The sequence below is a fragment of the Schistocerca gregaria genome, chromosome 6 (genome assembly GCF_023897955.1).
Source record: "Schistocerca gregaria isolate iqSchGreg1 chromosome 6, iqSchGreg1.2, whole genome shotgun sequence".
In the NCBI taxonomy this organism is placed as follows: Eukaryota; Metazoa; Arthropoda; class Insecta; order Orthoptera; family Acrididae; genus Schistocerca; species Schistocerca gregaria.
In genome coordinates this window covers 290,695,512-290,719,033 of record NC_064925.1, presented here as the reverse complement: position 1 = coordinate 290,719,033, position 23,522 = coordinate 290,695,512, and the positions used below count along the sequence as shown (strand labels likewise).

At 38.6% G+C, this 23,522-nt stretch overlaps 1 protein-coding gene across 1 annotated transcript in view; it reads left to right on the top strand.

Moving 5' to 3' along the window:
• Positions 1–23,522, top strand: part of LOC126278856 (cilia- and flagella-associated protein 44-like) — a 577,958-nt gene that overhangs the window by 439,319 nt on the left and 115,117 nt on the right. Inside the window, exon 21 of the mRNA XM_049979132.1 lies at positions 16,550–16,727. Coding sequence (XP_049835089.1) covers positions 16,550–16,727 — 178 coding nt within the window. The remainder of the gene's footprint in view (positions 1–16,549; positions 16,728–23,522) is intronic.

Below are 23,522 nucleotides of genomic sequence, written 5' to 3'. Positions count from 1 at the left end.
GCTTCTAAAAGTTTCAAAAGACTGTAACTCACTTAATATATGCTTAATTTTTTATTTTTAGTTACTCACCATGCACCATACTGTACATCATCTTCCTGATCTTTTTCCTAGATTTTTTCTGCTTTTATTCTTTCTGGACTCCTTAGTGGCCAATTGTGCTTCATACTCTGCTTTATCAATACGAACCTTGTCCATCTGTTCACGTTCTCTGATGCAGTTTGCTCCAAGATTAATTCCCATATGCTGTAGTACTTTCACCCTACCAATGTTGCCATCATTAAAAGTAATAACAGCATCACTGACCCCCCACTTTAGTGACTTCATTTCAACAAAAACATTTTTTGGTAAGTGAGTCCATATGAGATCATTGAATGACTCATTGGGATTTCGAGTCTGACCCTGCAGACACTTCTTCAGAAATTCAGGATTTGCCAGATATCTGTAAAGTCCCTGTAAATAGGTTTTATGATATCCAAGACTGCTTGCTGCTGGGATGGAATGTTTATGGCTATATGAACTGTTTCAGTACTGGGCATTGTGGTAATTGCACCATGAATCAAGTCCAGCAGGGCAAAGGTAGTGTACTGGTTTTTCATCAGTTGACAGTCTGTGGAAGAAGATAGAACTCCAGAGATGGGAACTTTCCCTTCAATTTATTCTCTCTTCCCATTACCCGCCAGGCCTCAACCTGCGCTAATTTCAAGTTGCTGCTGCTCGTACCTCACCTGTCATTCAAAAACATCTTTGCCTCTGTACTTCCACCTCGACTGACATCTCTGCCCAACCTCTTTGCATTTACATATGTCTGCCTGTGGCTGTATATGTGCAGATGGATATGTGTGTGTGCGCAAGTGTGTACCTGTCATTTTTTCCCACTAAGGTAAGTCTTTCCGCTCCCGGGATTGGAATGACCCCTTACCCTCTCCCTTAAAACCCACATTCTTTTGTCTTTCCCTCTCCTTCCCTCTTTCCTGATGAAGCAACCTTGGGTTGCAAAAGCTTGAAATTTGTGTGGTTTTTTGTGCATTTTTTATTGTCTCTATCAACATACCAACGCTTTCGTTTGTTAAGTAACAACATCTTTGTTTTTATATATATTTTTCCCACTTGGAATGTTTCCCTCTATTTTTTGTATATTTGTAAAATTCTAAATTTTATAATGTGATAAAAATCCAAAAATGTGAAAAAAATTATGTTCTAACACCACGTAAATTTACCCAAAAAATCTCACTGGTGTGATCTTCTGGTTTCAACCAGCTTTCTGTACCAAGTATTATGTGAGCTTCACTGCTTTTCAGGAGTGCTTCAAACTCTGGTGTTCCGTTGCAAATGCTTTGGCAGGTTACCATTAGGATTTTAATACTCTCACCTGTGGCATGCATTTCTTTCAATCTTACATTGATACTTCAGAGTTTCCTACAGCTGTTGTTATCTGTTTTGGATGAAGAGTTGTGTAATCTAAAAAGCCCTTGTTTGAACCCCACATTCACCTGAGTAGCAGCCTCTGATGTGTAGTGCACATGTGGCCTATTTAGGGGGCCGTACATTTCTCACCTTTATGGCACAAGCCCAGGAAGTCGCAGCCTAGTTTGTCACAGAACCTACAAAGTCTCTGGTCCACTCCTTCCACCTGATTCAGAACCAAAGGATCATGATCAGTTCTGGAGACAATGCTGCAAATCGTGAGTTTTGTTGAAATTCCACAAGCAAGGCCAGTCTTCTCAACCTTCTCTGCCAGTCACTGGAATGACCCAAGAATGACCTCATAGCCTAGACAACAGGCATTATTTGTTCCAACATGTTGCCACAATATGCAGTTGGTTGCACCCTGTTCCCTAATGGCTGCCAGAATAGCCTCCTCAACATGTTGAATGAGGTGACTTCTAAAATTTTCCTGGAGTATTTCTTCTTCTAATAATTTCCTGGTATGCAGCCAGATCCCATCGACATTCTGCCAAAATGTGGCAGAATGTCGACGGGATCCGGCTGCATACCTGGAAATTATTAGAAGAAGAAATACGCCAGGAAAATTTCAGAAGTCACCTCATTCAAAATGTGGCAGAATGTCGACGGGATCCGGCTGCATACCCGGAAATTATTAGAAGAATGTTGAATGAGGCCCCCAGGAATACAAACAGAGTGCATCTGGTGTTCTTTCCTGTCCCTTGTTGCCATTTCCCTGAAGGGTATGATCATTCACTGTATGTTTGAACTGGTGACAGTTAATAGACACCTACCCTTCTGTGTTAGCTTCCTCCTGACAATGGACAAAATAAGTTTCCCAAAAACTGGTGAAGTGAGTCCCACTGGCTCAGTTTCAGTTTCACTGGAAGGCAACACCTCAAACTTGTTATTTAGGGGGATGGGTAGAACACCTTGAGTTCTTCCTTGTCCATGTCCACACTATACAGAATGCCTAGATCTACCATTGGCACTCCGCTGGCAGTCAAGTGGATGGGTAATGACAGATCCTGCACTTTTCTGCAGAGGTGACAGAATCCACAGCAGAGGGTAGTACTGGAGGTACCTCTGGTACAGATGTCACAGGTACACGACTTTCAGGAGCTCTTCCAGCACACCAATTCACAGCAGTTGCCAAATGTTTGGCAGTATTCATGGATATTTCTAGCTGCTTACAAATGTCAACCAACTCATCCTGTGATGAGGATAGCATTCACAGTGGGAATACATTTTAGCTGGCACATTGTATTACAGGGCAGTGGGCAAATGACTTTAAATAAAACCTGCTGATTATCTTTTAATTTGTTAAGCTAAAAAGTTGCTGATTCTGTACAACAATTCAAGCAGATACACAAACGAGTATTCTATTGAAGCAAAATAAAAACCTGTGGTAAAAATTACTCATTTCCTAAAACATTTTCATGTTAATTGCAGTTGTTAGTGAATGCAAAAACAAAGTTAATTTACAATAAGTGCAGATAATGTACAGGCTTCCTCCTCTTTAAAGGAAAACTAGATGTAACACGATATGTTAACTAGAAAATCTGCTACAATAACTAAATCAAACACTGATTTGTTACAAATTGCTCACAGATTATGCAAAGTAAGATGGTAATTTCTGAAAATTCTCAAAGACACACATTTATATGTGTTGAGATACAGTGATATTCAGGGACGATGTATACTTTGGCTGAACTGTGAACCACAAACACTGATTTGCTATTAATTAAATTACATATCCAAAACACTCACACTGCAAAGTTAAGAGAATATAGCTTTGTAAGTGTCCAAAAATTCTGAAACCAACCTATTTGTCTCTGATAAAGGCCCTTCTTAGGGATTATTGAAACCATCTGAGATTTTGTTAAGTGGTTTTGATCTGACACCTCAATATAAAAATGTGTTGGTGGAACAGTAGATGAATTGATGAAATGTAATATCCTGCTACTTCAGCAGGTCAGTCCTGCCAATTCTGTGAAAATTACCAACTGGCTGTAACAAAAAACTAACCAGCCAAGGAGATATCCTTTATCTCATCTCTGTTACAAAAATTGTCATTAACATGCTGATTGTGCCACAAAGATAACGGTGATAGAGAGCATATATATATATATATATATATATATATATATATATATATATATATATATATATATATTAAAAATAAAGATTCCAAGACTTACCAAGCGGGAAAGCGCCGGCAGACAGGCACATGAACAAAACACACAAACACACACACAGAATTACAAGCTTTCGCAACTGGCAGTTGCTTCGTCAGGAAGGAAGGAAGGAGAGGGAAAAATGAAAGGGTGTGGGTTTTAAGGGAGAGGGTAAGGAGTCATTCCAATCCCGGGAGCGGAAAGACTTCCCTTAGGGGAAAAAAAGGACAGGTATACACTCGCGCACACACACACACACACATATCCATCCGCACATACACAGACACAAGCAGACATATATATATATATATATAAAAACAAAGATTCCAAGACTTACCAAGCGGGAAAGCGCCGGCAGACAGGCACATGAACAAAACACACAAACACACACACAGAATTACGAGCTTTCGCAACTGGCAGTTGCTTCGTCAGGAAAGAGGGAAGGAGAGGGAAAAATGAAAGGATGTGGGTTTTAAGGGAGAGGGTAAGGAGTCATTCCAATCCTGGGAGCGGAAAGACTTCCCTTAGGGGAAAAAAAGGACAGGTGTACACTCACACACACACACACACACACACACACACACACACACATATCCATCCGCAGATACACAGACACAAGCAGACATGTATGTGCGGATGGATATGTGTGTGTGTGTGTGTGTGTGTGTGTGCGAGTGTACACCTGTCCTTTTTTTCCCCTAAGGGAAGTCTTTCCGCTCCCGGGATTGGAATGACTCCTTACCCTCTCCCTTAAAACCCACATCCATTCATTTTTCCCTCTCCTTCCTTCTTTCCTGACGAAGCAACTGCCAGTTGCGAAAGCTCGTAATTCTGTGTGTGTGTTTGTGTGTTTTGTTCATGTGCCTGTCTGCCGGCGCTTTCCCGCTTGGTAAGTCTTGGAATATATTTTTCCCATGTGGAAGTTTCTTTCTATTTCTATATATAGAAAGAAACTTCCACATGGGAAAAATATATTAAAAACAAAGATTCCAAGACACACACACACACACACACACACACACACACACACACACACACACATATCCATGCGCACATACACAGACACAAGCAGACACACACACACACACACACACACACACATATATATATATATATATATATATATATATATGTGTGTGTGTGTGTGTGTGTGTGTGTGTGTGTGCAGATGGATATGTGTGTGTGTGCAAGTGTATACCTGTCCTTTTTTCCCCCTAAGGTAAGTCTTGCAAAAGCTTGAAATTTGTGCATGTGTTTGTGTGTTTTTTATTGTGTCTATCTACCAGCGCTTTCTCGTTTGATAAGTTACAGCATCTTTGTTTTTTAATATATTTTTCCCATGTGTAATGTTTCTTGAATGAGGTGGGTAATAGGAAAAACATAGAAAGCAGAAGAATAACATATTGGTTGTGTCACCAAGTCTCATCGCAAGAAGAAGAAGCCCTTATGAGTAGCCAAGTTTCAGGAGACCCCAGCAGATTATATGAGTAGCAGTGCCCAAGATTCCAGAGAGCCTAACATACTGCTTGAGTAGTAGTGCCCAAAACACAATGGACCAATATAGTCTAGCAAACCAGAGGAAGAATGGCAACAACATTGCAACAGAGCAGGCAAGCCAGTATGACAAATTCAGAATATAGTCCCTTGGATTGTAACGAAATGTCTTCCAGTAGTGCTAATGTTAGTTTTGATTCCAAAAACATTTGTTAGAAACAAAATATCACTGCAAGAATTCATTGAAAATGTGAATGCCTCTTTTGAGATTGTTAAAACTGAGGATACAAAATACTGTTTCAGTATATGAAGTCTAAGATAATGAGGCATGCTATAGCAAAATTGACAGTAAGGGAAAACATTCATAATTGGCTTTACATGGGAAACATGTTAGAGGATAACTATTATGATAAAAGAACTATAGATTTCTATTCTTGCCATATGTTTAAAGCCAGTCAGTATCTGGGTGAATCAATTGCCTCTTGGGGAAGTAGGACAGATGTCTGGTCAAATTATTCAGTGTTGCTGTCGCAAGAGTAATGGATAGGAAACAGCCAAAAGGTGCTGTAGAATTAATTTATGCACTAGTGCATAAGTGCAGCTGATGCCAACAAGAAGAGAACATGATTATACTAATGAGAGACAACAATCAGATATCAAGGGGAATAAGACAGGTAAGACATAATATGTGTGGTAAAACGCGGTATGTAGCCAAACATTGTCTTCACTATGCCCATGTAAGATGGGTACAGATATGTAACAAGACAGAAAAAGCACAGAAGTTCCAAAATTGTTGTTACAATTGTGTAAAGCGAGGATATACAGATGCAAAATGTGTCGGGATTACTACACGTGAAAAATGCCAAAGGCGGAGCCACAGGGAGATGGACCACTAAAGTCCCAAATGTTATAGATATACAAAATATGAGCACACAGCACCACATTGTAGAGAAAAATCAGGAAGATTCCAAAGAAAAGAATAGAAAACAAAACAGGTGGCATGGACAGCAGTCACAGTAGCCACTGTCAAATGGGCCAAGGGGAGAGTAATAGGCTACGAGGCAGAAAACAATGTAATGACGACATATTGCAAGGAATTCAGTAGAGCATTGAAATTTTTGACAAATGCAGGTGCACATATAAGTTTATTCAAGGAGGAAAAACAACCACTAAAATACAAGTAAATCATCAAGAAGTATAGAGGTTAAAAGGGGTAACACATGACACAATGATTAAGCCGAATACAGCAAAACTGAATTTAAGAATAGCAATAGCAAAGGTGTTAGGCAAGTATACTTCTCATATGTTAAGGAAAGGAACAGATGCCCTTTATAATGCTCTGGTGGGTAGAAAATTCTTACAACAGCAAAGAGCCGTCATTGATTATACAAGGGAAAATCAGAAATCTTTGCTTCTGATTTTTTTCTAGCCAAATTACAGCTGTAAATGCAAAGTCAATATATCTGTTCCCAGCATTTAACCTTTCTTGGTTCGTGCCAGCATTATCTGCTGGTAGCTCCACTGCGTGGTGTTTACAGTTAGTTGTTAAAGATGGTGATTGTTCTTCACATGTCCACAGCATTAGAGCAATGGAGTGTGAATCATTTTCTATGGAGCAAGGGATGAACGCCTATTGAGATGTGCAGGGAAATGCAGCCCACATATGTGGAAAACTGTCTTGCTTTGAGAACTGTGAGGTGGTGGTGGTGTTGTGATTTCAACAAAGGCCGTAAAGTCTTACATAACAATGGGCAGTTGGAGAGGCCGCATTCATCGCTGACTGATGACAACATTTCCCATGTAGATGCAATAGTGAAAGTGTGTTGATATGTGCGGATCATGAACATTTCCCAGGAGCTTGGCGTATCATTTGGGAGTGCTTATGACATCATTCTGGGGCTCTTAGGGTACCAGAAGGTTTTATGTCAGTGAGAGCTTAAGCAGTTGGATGACATGATGAAAGGCAAGTGAATAATATCTTCACTGAATCATCTGGAACGGTACTCAAAGGAGGGTGAAGGTTTCCTGGATCATGTTACTACTCTCAATGAAATGTCGATACAGCATTTCACGCTGGAAACCAAGCAGCAGAGTGTGGCATGGAAACATTCAGGTTCACCTGTAACAAAAAAATTCCATTCAGAGCCATTTGTTGGCAAAATGATCTTAATGGCTTTCTGGGGTAGCCATGGACGTCTCCTGCTGGATTTCATGCTACAAGGTGTGACTACCAATGCTGACAGTTATTGTTCCACACCTGTGCCGAGCTGTTCTTGATGTGGACTACATGATTTTGCTCCATGACAGTGCAAGACTACATGTGGCAATCAGAACCATCAAAAAGCTCTAGGCATTTCACTGGGAGTTTCTGGACCATGCACCATATGGTCCAGACCTTGTCCATAGTGATTGCCATGCTTTAGAACCACTGAAGAAGTTTCTGGCAGGACAGTGATTCACAAGTAATGATGAATCCAAACAGCAGTCTGACATTGGTTCCATAGTCAACTGACAAAATTCTGTGACAGCGGCATCTCAAATTTAGTTCTGCGATGTGAGAAACATGCGAACCAGTGTTGGGACTATGTAAAAAAATAGTGTAAGGTATGTAGAATAGTATGTATATTTGTCATTTCCTGTAAGTATCTTTCTTCAGCTAGTAAAAGATAAGGGCAAAGTCTGTCTCATTTGTGCTTGTAACTGGAGACAAACAACAGTGACAAGGTATGAAATTCTGTTATTGACAGTACCAGAGAAGGAGGCATTGTCAGGATAAAGGCAACCTCGAAACTGTAAGATACAAAAGGGATCTTCAAAATGAGATCTGAAAGATGAGAGTAAGTTATATGAGTTCCATGAGGGGGAATAGTGGTTTAGGAAGTTAGGACAGTGGTGTTCCAAGGGAGATAACAGAATAAAGTAAAGGTCCAGTAAGGAGGGTCACTTAGAATGACACCTGTAAAAGGAAAGGAAAAGTTATGAACAATTGCAATGATAGGACCCCAAGAAAAAAATAGCACGAGGATCCAACAGGACATGATTCTGGAAGGTCAAGAGGTAATAGTGCTGAAACAAGAAATACTTAAGGGTATATACTTTCCAGAAGCTCTACTACAAAGTACTGAAGGCAAATGCATGATTAGTATGGTGAACACTAATGAAGTGGAGTGTGATGCGAATTCAGTGTGCTTAATTACGGTGCCCATATACAATGAAGCAACAGTAAGGAGGGCAGGAGAAATACTGGAACAGAAATGTATTACAAGAATCATATAGCACAGGTCAGTGGTGTCTTACAAATGGATCACTTAAATGAGGAAGAGAAACATGAAGTAGAAAAATAGGTTTGTGAATCTTGTGATGTGCTTCATTTAAAAGGGGACCATTTGTCATTTACAGAGAGTAGAACATAGACTTCTGATACTGCCCAAGCACAAAGCCAGGATCAGACTATATCAGGTACCAGGTTCCCAGAAGGAGATGATATGTGAACATGTAGAGAAAATGTTAGCGGATGATATTATTGTAGAACGTCAAAGCCAATGGAATGCCCCACTATTATAAATTCTCAAAACAGTCAATGCCAGTGGAAAACAAAAATATAGTTTCCTGACTGTTAATCATAAGGTAAATGAGGTTTCAGTAAGAGAGCATTCCTGATTCCAAATTTATCAGAAATTCTGATCAGTTGGTAAAGCTAAGTAATTTTCCATGTTGGATGTAGCCAGCAGATATCATCAGATGTTGAGGGTACCCCAAGACAGGAAGAAAACAGCATTTAATGCTGTTAAGTACAAGAGGATGCCTATGGATTTGAAAAGGGCATGAAAAAATATCCGAAATTAATGAATATTGCACTGTCTTGATTAGAAGGAACAAAGTGTTTAATATATTTGAGCAATATTATCTGTTACAGAAGTTCTTTAGGAGAACATAGTGAGAAATTAAGAGGAGATTTTTGACAGACTAAGGGTGTATAGGCTGATGTTGCAGACAGACAAGTGTGAATTTTTACAGAAGGAAGTGATATTTTTGAGATGTAAGATAACTGATACAGGAGTGCAGTCAAACAAGTCAAACATAGAGAAGGTGAAGATATTCCCAGTGCTAAAGACAAAGAAAGAATTGAAAGGATATCTAGGTCTAGTAGGATCTATCAAAAATATGTAAAAGATTTCAGTAGAACTGCAGCTTCTATACATAAGATGCTGAAATAAAACAAACAGCAGGATGCAGTCAATGGATTAAAACTAAAATTACTCAGTCCCCCCATTCTACAGTACCCTGACTTTGAGAAACATTTCATTATTAAGATGGACACAAATGAAACAGCACTTGGCACAATTTTATCATAAGGTAAAGTTGGAAGTGACCTACCAATAGCATATGCTTCCAGGTCATTAAATAGAGCAGAGAAAAACTACTCAGCAACTGAGCTGGAGTGTTTAGCATTAGAATGAACAACAAAATAATTTCACCATATATGTATAGAAGGAAATTAAAAATAGTAACAGACCACAGGACATTAATGTGGATTTTTGCTGTGAAATGCCCATAAAAATCACATTCAAAATGAAGACTGAAACTATAAGAATATTCATACGAGATTATATATAAACCAGGATTACTGAATGCCATTAAGTAGAATGCAACAAAGTAATAAAGAGGCGCAGGTCATGGAAAACAGAAGGATAACTGAGATTACTGAGTTAAATGAAGAACAGTTGAGTGAGCGACAGAGGCCAGGATTATAAAGGAAGTACATGACAATCTATTAGGAGGGCAGCAAGAGCTTCAAAGAACCTTGGGTTGTCTAAAGAGATATGGTTCATGGAAGGGAAGGAAAAGAGGTGTTGAGGAATACATTAGAAAATATGATACATGTCAATGGAAAAAAAAAAAATTACTCAAAGTAAGATGAAGATGCCACTAGTTATTAAGGACACAGCAAAAAATGTTTGATATATGTTATATGGAAATAGTTGATTCATTAGATGTAACCACAGATTGAAACAGATATATTTTTACTTTTCAGGATGATATGAGCAAGTTTACTGTAGCAGTTTTGATAGAGAGACACAACAGCAGAAAAATTCATTGAAGAAATTGTATTAAAGTGTGGTATTCCTACAGTAGTGTTGACAGATCAAAGTTCAAATTTTCTATGTCAAATTTTCAGGAGAGTACATAGATTACTGAGAATAAAGAATATGCAGACAGCCACTTTCCACGTGCAAGTGAATGGAACATTGGAATGAACACATTGGGTGTTAGTGAAGTATTTGAAGCATTTTATAATTGAAGATCATAGCATTTGGGACAAATGGGGCCCCTATAGTTATTTTTGTTTTCAATACTACACCACATCACAACACAGTATATGCCCCTTTTGGATTAAGGTTTGAAAGTACAATTTACCCAGAATTTTACAGAAAGAGACAGCCAAAACAGGATATGATTATGAGAATTATGTATATCAGTTCAAAGCTAGGATGCAAGAAACGCATCAAGTAGTTAGAGATAAAAGAGGCCAAAGAAGCAAGCAAGATGGAGCATAAGAGAATATTTCAGGTAGAAGATAGAGTGTTTCTGCATGATGAGACACTAACACATGGAAGATCAAAAAAGTTGGATTCCCACTTCAGAGGCTCACATGAAATAATAGAAGTCAAATTGCGTAATGCAGTAATCAGACATGAATGGAAAGTACAGAGTAATAGATTGAAACCTTATTGCTAAAATGAAGTTAGAAATGTAAGATTAGCATTTCACTTATGGCCGATCATGATGCCGTCAACAGCAGTGATGTGGATTCTGATGATCTGTGGTGGATGGTGGACCTACATTTGTCACAGGTATGAAGAGATGTATGGTATTGTGGAGATTCACATAATAAAGATACGACCAGGGATATACTACCATATAAAGGCAATGTTGCTGTATCCAGTATGAATTGGAGATTGGTAACCTATGTGAGTTTGAGAGCACTAGATGAAAAATTTCACACTGTGAGACAGGTAGGATTAAAAATGATTCATTAATGTAAAGAGAGACTGGAGCAACTAAAAATTAGCCAAGTGGCATTTAATATAATAGTTAATGGGTTTATGCACAATGTAGAATGATAGCAAGACACCAAATCTCTCATAAATCAGTTAACAAGAACAGTAAGGAGACAAAAGAGAGTAATTATTAATTCTGTAGGGGATATTAGTACATTTTTATTCATATCCTTGGACAAGGCATATGGTGCTTATTACAAAATGGTATGGAGTCGAGATAGTACAGTTGTTTAAATTGTTCAAAGAACAAGTGACTGTAGCCAGAGCCACATTGTCAAATTTAAATAAAACTTTAGATTCAGTCATGACTAATGAGCAATTGCTCAAAAATGGAATGAATAATTTAGAACAATTTCTTACATATTCTTTGAGGCTCACAGACTATGGTCTCAGGAGAACAGCCACATTCATGACCATCAGTGAACAATTCTTGCAATTACAGGTTTTATTTAATGAAGTGAGTAGGGAATACGAGCAATTAGTAAGTGTGATAACTTATGATCAAAAGGGTATTCTTGCCCTTCACACTGTAAATCCAGTACAAACTGTCAAGTATTCAGAGCTAATTCAAAATGAGTTAGTGTACAGGAAACTGACGCCCACTGATCGATATTTGAAAACTGGTAGTTTTCATCATCCTGTGCACAAGAAAGCAGCCCTGAACTTAATATACAGAGACAAAGCTATTTCTGATGACAACCACATACAGTCTGGATTGCAGTTCTTGAGAGCTGTGTTCAGGGAGAATGGCTACAGCAAAAGAGAAATTGAAAACACTTACAGGTCTCTATGAAGAAGCATGCCTTGTGAATCAGCAGAAGAAGCAAAGCTGGCAGCTTTCCTGCCATACTGTGGGGAAACAAGCAGGAAGTTAGGACGTTTACTGCAGAGACATGTATTGAGACCAGTGTTCTGGCCTGCCCCCAAGATACAAAATACGTTGCACCCAGTTAAAGATGACATAGCTCTTTGCATGTCCAGTGTGTATGGTGCCCCTTGTGAGTGCAGTAGCATTATATAGGCCAGACAATTTGCACAGTTTCAGAGCATTGTATTGAGCACAAGAGACATATTAAGCAAAGGGAGCTCGACAAGTTGGCCATAGCTGAGCATTGCATCAAAAATGGACAAATAATACAGTTTGAGAACACGAGTCTTGGCTCATGTGTCATCATACTGGGACTCAGTTGTAAAAGAGGCAGCGGAGATTAGAACGAACAGCAACATCTTCAACAGAGACAAGGACTACACACTAAGTAGGGCCTGGGGTGGGCATTGTAGGTCAAAAGGAAGCAACAGCAGATGCTTAATGCTTGTAGGGAGGCAGGAGTGGCAGTTTCAAAAAATGGCGTGGGCCCCCCACACCACCTGACATCACGTGGTCCCACCAGATCTACTATCAGCTGCCCAACTCGCCTTCTATACATGCATCAGTTCAGCCCTCTCTGATTGGTGCCAGTGGCTGTAATCATAGGTATATAAGTGGGAAATAGTGCTGATCCCAGCAGTCAGTAGTTTTACTCCTGACAAAAATGGCAGAGCTAGCCATCAGAAGTTTGAGGATTTTATTGTATTATTGGAAATGGCCTGGCTTGAAACCCGAGAAGATTTTATCCAGATATCACAAAGGGCCATGTTCATGCAGAATCAATGTGAAACAAAATATTAGATCAGTGAGTTGCAGCTCAAGGAGTAGTGACTATGGACTAACATCAGTAGTAAAGAACAGAGATTCATCAAGTAATCCAATCACTTAGAGTGCAGTGATGCTCCTCAGCAGCATCTGATGGAGCAATAGACACTTCAACTATGAGAAGATGATGATATCCTCTGGTGCACGACACTGCAAGCTAAGTAGTATTTTCCAGTATTCGTTGGAATAGCATTGAGCAGAGACTGCCTATCTCTGTCTCTAAGCACTAAGTTAGAGGACTTTAAGTGGATAGTAGGGACATGTTACTGACTGGTACTTGTCTCTTGTACTACAGGGAAAGTAGACCCTGACTGACACTGTATTATTTCAAAATGTTCATGGTTTATTATTTAGGTCAAGTGGACTGTAGTTAGCAAACCAAGTGGCAGTGGAAGCACTTGTCTCTTATAAAGGTCATTTCTAGTGATTATTGAAAGCAATTAGCAGACTGAGTGGCAGTGAAATCACTTGTCTCTGATAAACCATGCCTCCATCTTTGCTACCTTCCCTGTTTTCCTTTCCCTGTTGCTTCATAACCTGGGTTGTGAGTAACTAAATCCACTTTCCCTTCTTCCCTTTCTTTCCCCTCTCTCCTCCCTGATGAAGGAACATTTATTCCGAAAGCTAGGAACTTAAATTTTCGGTTGTTTTTTGTGTTTCTATCGGCTGTACTGAGCTGAGGTAAGTACTGGCCAGCCCCTCTATCTCTTTGTTAGTAATTGTTTCACATCTTTATATGAGATTTTCCATTAATTAATATAAATGTCATATAGGATCAAATGTTTTCAGAAATCAAGGAATGCTGCATTTACCTGAATGCTTTAAGTACGTCATTTGAAAGAAGAGTGAGTCGAGTTTCACATCATTGATGTTTTTGGAATCCATGCTTGTTAGCATGGAGGAAAGTCACTTTGTTACAGATATCTCATTATATTTGAGCTCAGAATATGTCACAGATTCTACAAAAAATTGATGTCAGGGTTACTGCACAGTAGTTTTGAATGTGTCAGCTTACTGTCTTCAAAAATGCTGTTGTGATGAAATTTTGTTTGGATAAATCCAGAGACACACGTGTGTGTAACTTTTGTATGGTCACCTCACCGTAACTGAAATATAATATGTCAGTGGTTCTCTTCCACAATAGTGTACCATATTAGACTTTTTTATGATGACTATTTTCTGGTGATCTAATGTGGTGAGCTATGTACATGTGTAAGCACATTATTGTACTTCTGTGGTAGCCAAGTGCATGATTCAAGTTCAGATATCTGCATTACATCACTTTGATCCATCCACTCAATTATGCACCATGCAACAATGTTAACAGGCAACCCATTACAACATTATTGACTTTGTGGAAGAAGGAAATTTATTCACATCAAAGACAGGGACATGCTATGGGATTAATAAGTACAGTGTGTAACAATTTACAGAATGGTATCAGGAAACTGCCATATCAACTAGATATATGTGAAGTAGACTTACAACAGTGACCCAAGGCACTGAAATTTTATCACATCAGAGCAAAATATATTTTTAAATTCAGTGTAATTGATGGGTCAGGAGATATAACTTGTCTCTGGGTTTAATGTGCCAGGCAACAAAGCAGACATGTTGCTGTGTAGACAATTCCAAAAAAGAAGTTTACTACACTAGCTCATATTTACCAAGAACAATATTAATTACAAATGAAGGAAATTTATGTTTTCTGACAAATCAGTTTTTGCTACAGCAAATGGTGGTCCAGTTTGAGTGCACAGACTGCAAGGCATTCATTTGAACACCAATAGACCCATGAGTCTTCTCTCAGTGGCCATGCATCTATTTCAGTGTAGGCTGAATCTCTATAGACTTGAAATGCTCTGCCCGATAGTTATTAATCCTGTTCTCATCAGTGTGACAGTTATAATATATGTGGATAATCTGTTTACTGTAAGACTGGTCTTTAATACACACATCAGCAGTGGTGCAGGATTGGTTTGCAGGACAGAATGATATTTCTCTTCTTAAATGAACTTCTTCTGCACCAGACATCTAACATCATAAAAAAAAACTATGGGCTGAGATAAAGCTCTTTCATTCACACTCACAGTTAACAAATGTTTGTACAGGACAGCACTAATCTGGCTGATATACTTCAGATGAGATTATGAAAATGAGACAGGAAAGATAAAGTGGAATAGTCTATAAATATACTGAGATATGTCATTTGTTATCCAAAGCTTACAAGACTATTTCTTGAAAATTGTTTGAGAAGTATGGCTTCCATTTAAATCAGTGCATTGTTGTAAAGCGGTTCAAGAAATTGTGATACCTCTGCCACCATGGTCACCTTCAATAATTGTAGCTTCATCAGCAATGGCTTGTCTGAGTTCTTGAATGTTCATGAATACATGGTCTTTCAAAAGCCTCACAGGGAAAAAAAATCTAGTACAGTAAGACTGGATAACTGAGGAGGCCAAGTAATGACTCCAAAATAAGAGATAACTTCAGAAAATTCTACTAACAATGGCCATGCTGTCTCACACAGCATGGATACACCATCTTGCCGAAGGTAAAGAGCCTTTGGCTCAATGTAAAGCCATTGTAAGAAAAATTGAGCAAAGTTTTGTAACATAGTGACAACATTTTGTGTTAACAGCCAATGTTTCTCCATATTAATTCTCAAAAAACATGATCCTACAGTCTCAAAAGCGCTGAATCCAAATCAAACTGTCAGCTTGGGAGAGTGCATCAGCTTTTTATGCAGCTGTTTTGTTTTGCTGGAGACCAGTACTGTTTGTTCTGTCTGTTGATGAAACCCGAGAGATAAATATGGGCTTGGGTCAGTTATGAACAAATTATTCAAGAAATCAAGGAATTCACTGCAAATTAAACATGGCAGTGCAGACTGTAATTCATGCTTCCTTGTCTCTTGGGGTAAGTTTCTGAGCAATTTTCAGTTTGTAAGGATGAAATGTGATGTCCTGAAGCATTCGTCATTAACTTCTTTGTCTCACTCCTGAAATGTGAAACTACTGATACACTGAGAGTGAGAACTATATTCAAAGCTTCTTTCACTCTCTGCAAGTTTTCAGGTGTGCACACTGCTCTCGGAGCTCCATGCTTCACGTCATGCACTGCCATTGTCTTCAGACTGCTTCACCCAGGCCTGTATGACGTTCTGAGACACTGAGACAGTACCTAACCATGTCGACTAACATCACACATTTAACTTCATAGTAATTACCAACTGAGGCAACACAATGTTGAATACTCCAATTCTCCATTGCTCAGTCACTGCTCCTTGGAATAGTGTGGTGTAATATTGTCTTGACTGTAACATTAGAAACAAAAACCAAGATTTCCATATTACTTAACAGTATTGAGCTACAGTGAATTGTGTGTTACTTTGTGAGTAAGGTTTTGCTGTTCAGGAGGAATATGACACAATACCAAGGTGAGAAAAACATTCAGTTTAAAGTTATCACACATTAATTGTTTGTAAAATATTATCTCAGTTTTGTGCAGGGTTTTAGTTTGTGGCAGATTAGTTTCGAGAAGTATCTTTTCCCATCCTCTATTGAAACTAAAATTCTAATTATTCTAAACATAAATGTAACTTTGTAAATAATTTGTATTTCTGAAAAGCATGCATAAGCTGAAAAGTAATTCATGTATTACCTTCATCATATCTCCAGATACAACAGCTACAGACAAATATTGATTTTCGGAAGAAGGAGATTGATAACTTAATGGAAAAAGAGGCTCAATTATTGTCCACTCTCAATGAGGCACTAGTTGATGAACCATTTGCAGATTTCCTTAGGAAGATATACAAGAAGAAATACAAAGCACCAAAGGTCAAAGAAGATGATGGTGAGTTATTCAATTTCCTCTAGCATAAAGCGTTTTGGGTTTTTATTTTAAATATATCATCATTAAATTAAAAAAAAAATGCTCATTAGCTTTACAAATCTTACCTGGTGCGCAATGTACTGACTTTGAGGATTTCAGTTAGATGCATTCTTGACATCAGTAGCTGAGTTATTGTGTGTATGTTTCATTTCTTGTTTCTCTTGTCAATTTACATGTAACAGTTATGATACAAGACGTGCCAAATGTTTTTGTATAGGATTGTTTCACTAGTCTTTCTCGTTTTAAAACTTGTGAAACTGCATGAAGTAATTTAGTGTCGGGTTAAAGAACAAAGAAGAATGAGTTTAAAATTGGTCTGTGCAGCTGACGTTATGTGCTATCAGATAACCCGTTAGTTAGCACGTTCTCCATGCTCTGCTTTAATATAGTTGTCAGTATGAACATAGCTTGATCATAGTAAGTTATTTACTGAACTGTCCAACATAAAATTGTTGCATTTGTTGTATATAGAAACATTTTCCTCAAGATCAAAGTGGAAAATGACATTCATTTATCCATTCCATTCATCACGAAGAACATGGCATTCATTCATTCATACATAATCCTGAAAAAAATCCTTCATCAATGTGGAATTTATCAAGTCATATGGTAACAGACACAAAACAACCTTTTCAAGCTACTTCTGTAAAGTGTGTGTGTGTGTGTGTGTGTGTGTGTGTGTGTTTTTACATCTACACAAGTGTAAGACATTGTACCATGCATTTAGATGTCTTCCCATACTATCTGCATATGGAGTGTGGGATGAATGACTGCTTAAATGCATCAGAGTGCACTGTAATGGTAGTTTCATCTTGCCTTTGCGGTCTCAATGGGGATGGTACGTACAGGCATGTGCAGCTCTAAGGGGAGGGTAATCGGGGTCATGACATCTTCAAATGAATAATATACTAAAACCACTTTTATTTTTATATATATATATTAAATCCCAAGTTGGGTGATGAAGCATGATAACTAAGGGTATCAAAATTTGGCAAGAAATTCCACTTTTTAGTTTCATCACTGAGAGGTGAGATGGCATATAAGCTGCATATGGAAAACATTCCAGCTAACTAAAGGTACCCATGCAGAGTCTGACCATACCTGCTGCTAAACAACTAATCTGTCATGTTCATTAGTACAAGGAAGCTGAGTAAAACCTGATAGAAAGGGAAAAACTTTTCACTACAAAAAAAGTAAGTAAGCAGTAAATCCTGGGTTTGGGTCCCAGTCTGGCATACATTGTCACTTAGTGCCACTGATTGTGCATAAAGTCACAATGCAGCTGATATCGTTTTACAAAATATGTATCACAGCGGTGAATTTTGCGTGGTGTCTGTTGTTTTGGACACATCCAAAAGAACAGACACCATGGATTCCTGTAATTGATTTGCCTTGATGGGCAATGAATCCAAACTCTTCTGTGCGTATGTAGATTTTGTTCAACGTCTTGTGTGATTCTAAAATTAGCAAGTATGGAAGACACTGACAGGGACTGTAGACAGGTGGCACTAGGTGGGGATTTGAGGCAGCCAGGGGCAGCGAATGAGCCAAGATAGTCCACACGTTTGTGATAAGCACTGTGTCCAGATGGTGCAGTGATCAATGCATTGCCTAGTTTGCAGGAGATCCCAGGTTTGAGTCCTGGTCTGGGACACAATTTCATTCAGCACTGCTGATTCTGCATAAAATCCTGATGCAGCTGATAACACTATTTCCTTCCCTATTCCTTTCCTTTCTACCCTTCCACCTTGAATTTACATAATAAAATCTTATTGCATTACCTCCCATGGAACCCAAATAAGTTTTGGTCATATGGAAAGGCTTTCAGTGGCACTAAAGTTGGTGTCTAGATACTCACGGGTGACACAGGAATTGAAGTTGAGAGTATCAAAGCAAAATCATAAATGCTGAATTAAATAAATTTGTTTCTGAATAGTTTCTGGTTCTGTCTTGAGCAAACACAATTTTTCTTCTCTTTCACCTAGACAAGTTTCACTGAAGTAACAGTATTATGAGTGTTTTTATTTTTCAATGCAGGAACCCACAAAGAAAGAACAGGAACCCACAAAGAAAGAAACAAAGAAAGAAATTAAAACCACACTGATGATGCTGTAACTTCACATAATATGTATCACAGCTGCAGAATTTACATGGTGTCTGTTGCAGACACGATGCATGCTAATAAGATTTTACTCTAGTAGTCATTGACTGCTTCACTTATCACCCTTTTGACTGTTTTTCGTTTAGCAGCTATATAGTCCTAAACCTTGTTTAACACTTGTTGTTTCTTTTGAAGTATCCTTGCATTTTTTTTATTTCTTTATTTTTTTTTTTACCATGGAGGGTCCTCTGATCAGAAACTATCTACTATGTACATATCTATCCAGTGCCTAGCAGTGGCAGATACATATGGGGGGCACATGGGGTGCATGCCCCACCTTGTAGGAGTGCCTGCATTGCCACCCGCACCACACCCGCCAGTCATCCCGCATGCTATTTGTTCGTTTCTTTCAACTTGACTGAATCGAGTTATGGAGTAGTCACATTATCGAATGAGATGGGTTGAGTGACATGAAGCTATTATTCAATTCACAACTGATCTCAGAACAGTTTGCAAAGTTCTCAAAGATATTCCGTGTTGGAAGCGTAGAACAATGGTTGCCAAAGCCAATATCCTCCTTCGAGGTCTCTCTAATTGAGAGTTTATCATCACTCTGTTTACATGGAGTGACATTATGAGCATCAAATTTCCAGTCAGCAAAATCTTACGAGACCCTAGCTTGGATGTCGTGATGGCAAAAGCAAAATTAGATTCGATACTCCAGGTGTACGTTGGCATGAGAGCTAATGCTGATAGCCACTTTGCTCATATTGTTGAGGAGGCAAAGGCAGTTATGGAAGAGTTAAACATGGAGATGAGTGTTCCCCATCTTTCAGGTAGACAAAGCCACAGGGAAAACTACGGTCATAATGATGATACTATGACATATTGGGAAAAACAGTTTTTATTCCAACACTGGACCATGTTACAACAGATATGAGAGAATGTTTTGCTGAAGAAAATATTTATCATTTAAAATTCAACATACTTATGCCCTCACAACTACTGAAACATGACAGTAATGATCTGGCACTTAAATTGAATTAGTGCTTAACTGAACTGTTCTTTGAAGAAGGATCACTCTTTGTGATTAAAAAGAGACTAATGGGAGAGATTATTCAATACAAGCAAACGAACATAAACACCTGTAACGATCATGATTCTGTTATTCAAGTGTTGTCTGTCTGTTCTGCACGTGACTGTCTTACTTTGCACATGCTGTACAATATATTTTCTTGTCTGCTTGCATCTCTTGCTACAGTGGAAAGAAATTTTTCAACATTGCATCATATAAAGACATGGCTGAGGTCAACAGTGAAGGAGAATCGACTTAATGGCTTAACTCTGTTGAATACTCACCCTGACATTGATTGTCCTGTTGACGACATAATTAACCAATTCACCAGGAAGAATAGGTGCATAGAATTCATCACTTAAGGAAGAGAACCACAATTTTAACTTGTTTATATCATAAGATGGAATTGTCTTGTATATGTGTATAATCAGTTTAAATATAACTTTCTTAAACTTTTTATGTGAGTTGATCACTTTTTATTACAGTAAAAGTAAAGGTAGCTCAAGATATCTTTTGCGCCCCCTCTTTGAGGTTTTTCTGTATTTGCCACTGATGCCTAGTCAACTATTTTGCTAAGTTTAAGTGACAGTTCCTGTACATACTCCTGACCAGAACTAAATGTTTCAAGTTACTCACTGATATATGATACTACTGTCTGTTTACCTAGTTTATTGAACATATAAATCTTCCTCATTCTTTTGGTTGCCCTTTGCAGTTTGCTAATCACCATTGTTAAAACTTCCTCATAGTTACTAATACCAGTTTTGTTGTGGACAGGAAAGAGACAGGGTCTGTTTGTTGCCATTAGATCTGATGTGTTTCAATCTTGAATGAACTTCGAAACTATCTGTTCTAAGCAGTATACAGAGTTGGGATTTAGTACTGTTTTGCAAGATGTCTTGTCACATCCACTATTTATGGGACTGTAATTATACTAGTTAATTCTTGGATGATTAAAGTGTTTTCAATAACCACAGTGTGATTGGTGAACAAACATATTAGTGATCTGGCATTTTAACAGAAGGTTTTGGTTTTATCTTGGTGTGAGTCTGGTGGTCAATAGGAAGATTGAGTCATAAGTTTATGCCTACCAGTGATATTTAGCCTTGTACAAACAATCTTGCATGCAGATGCAATATCTGCCTCAGTGGATTTCAGTTTCCTGTTTACTGCCACAAATACACAACATCTATATCCCATTGACCAGTACTTAATTTGGTATCCTGACACAGTAACACCTACTATAAGGCATGGACTTGAACCTCAATGACAGCCACTAGTCTGCGCTGCTGTAATCTGTGAACAATGCTGTCACTGCTGCAGCACTTGATATGGAGCCACAGTCATCCTGTTGACCTATCATTGCTCAAGGTGTCCGCCCCAATAGCTGAGTGGTCAGCATGACGGATTGCCATCCTATGGGCCCAGGTTCGATTCCCGGCCAGGGACTGGGTGTTGTGTTGTCTTCATCATAATTTTATCTGCATCTGGCACGCAGATCACCTAATGTGGCGTTGAATGTAATAACACCTGCACCAAGGTGGCCAGATCTGTTCTGTAAGGGGCCTCCCGGCCAATGATGCCAAACACTCATTTCCATTTTCCATTGCTCATGGTTGCCCTTTAGACAAGTAGTGCAGCAGCTGTCAGTCAATCATGATTTCACTGCCCTCTGGCACTGATCTTCCTCCATATCATTTTTTTACCTCTAGATTCTTTCAATTTTCTATTTTTGATCTTAATTTATTCAATGGACTTGTTATTGTGCAATGCTGTCTCTCCTGCATGTCCTTCTCTTGTTGCCCACCTGTTTACTCAAGAGACTTGCTATTGATGCTCTTGACTGTTCTGTTGGTTCTTGAGTTGTTTCCAGTCTTGTCAGAATCCTTTCCCTATAATTGGTGATGAAGTAAAAGGTTTTCAATGGCCCATAGACGCCATGCTCCAGCAACTCGTGGAACAGCTGCAGAAACCACTTGTATAGTGGCGTTTAATGAGAACTGTGATTCCAACTGCAAAACACCATTTTTGTGTAAGTGAAATTTAACTGAATCTGAATTAATCAAGAATCAGGCCCATCCTGAGATTCATTACTGAATTTAATGTGTGCAACAGTTTTATTTACAATATAAGTTATTTAGGCTCTAGCACTGAATCTGAAGGTGGAAGAATTGACATAATATTTGGCACAGAAAGGACTGATTGTGATAATAAACTCAAAGTTAAGTGTACTCTATGGTTTATTACAAAATACATTTGGAATTACAAAGCAGTAAGAGAATTATGTCAATATGAACTTAACTGTGATGTACCTTCTGATGAGAGCTGCAAATTAACACTCTGAGTTGTCAAAGTTACCAGACGAGGTGGAGTTGGTTAATAATCTTGTACATGACACTGTGAAATGATTGTAACCTGACTATGACAATCACAGTGATTGTTTGTCTGAAACAAGAACCTAAGAATCCCAAAGCTCTGAGGAAGCACTAAAAATATGTGACAGTAAAACCTATCATGAATTTAAAATAAAATATCTGGTTTGTCCTAATATGCCAGAGCTGTAAGTAAGTGATGCTTACTATAATCTTAAATGTAATGTGAGCAGAGTGGAGACACCATGGCTCTCTGGTTGGAAGTTCAGTGTTGTGATCGAGCAGCTGGGTTTTCGAATATTGGACTCCAGATGACTTTGCTACTTGAAAGCACAGCCACAACTCTTCCCAGCATCTCCCGAGTGTGACATGTCCACATCTGATATTTTCTGTCTCTAAAACACGGCTTGCTTTTCCCTTCTCATCAACAAAACCCATTGACCAATCCCCTCAAAAGTTGCAACTGATGGCGTAATTGTTTCTGCTGACAGAGTTCTGTATCCTGAAATAAATGCTTTTATCTTGGTCATTCTGCAGACCATGCTATAAACTAGACAATAGCTTGTCCAGCTGTTCACCATTTGGCAAAGTACCTTTCACCCCCCCCCCCCCCCTTCCCCCAGCCCCCTCTTACCAACATGGTGACCCTCATATACCTGCACAGCAATCCTCTATTCTGAAGCTCACACAGAAAACAAATTGATATGCCCAGTACCAAGTTAGATTACAGAAGGTTAAGAAGAGACAAGAACTCAGCTGCTACAATCGCTGTGATCTCATGACTTCTGTTAAACTAATTCAGCTCCCGTGCAGTTGCATAATTAAAGAAGACGAAATGAAAAGAGCCAAGGTGAAGGGTTGTGGCACCTTTCATTACTTCCCACTTTCACAAAAATTTTGTGGAGGAGGTGTTCTTCACATATGGATCATATGTTGAAAACAATAGACTGGCTGGGTGAGATTAAGATATGTGAACACAAAATAAGCAGTCTTGCATATGCGGATGACTTAGTTGTGATGGCAGATTCGATTGAAAGTTTGCAGAGTAATATTTCAGAGCTAGATCAGAAATGTAAGGACTATGGTATGAAGATTAGCACCTCCAAAACGAAAGTAATGTCAGTGGGAAAGAAATATAAATGGATTGAGTGCCATATAGGAGGAACAAAGTTAGAACAGATGGACAGTTTCAAGTACTTAGGATGCAT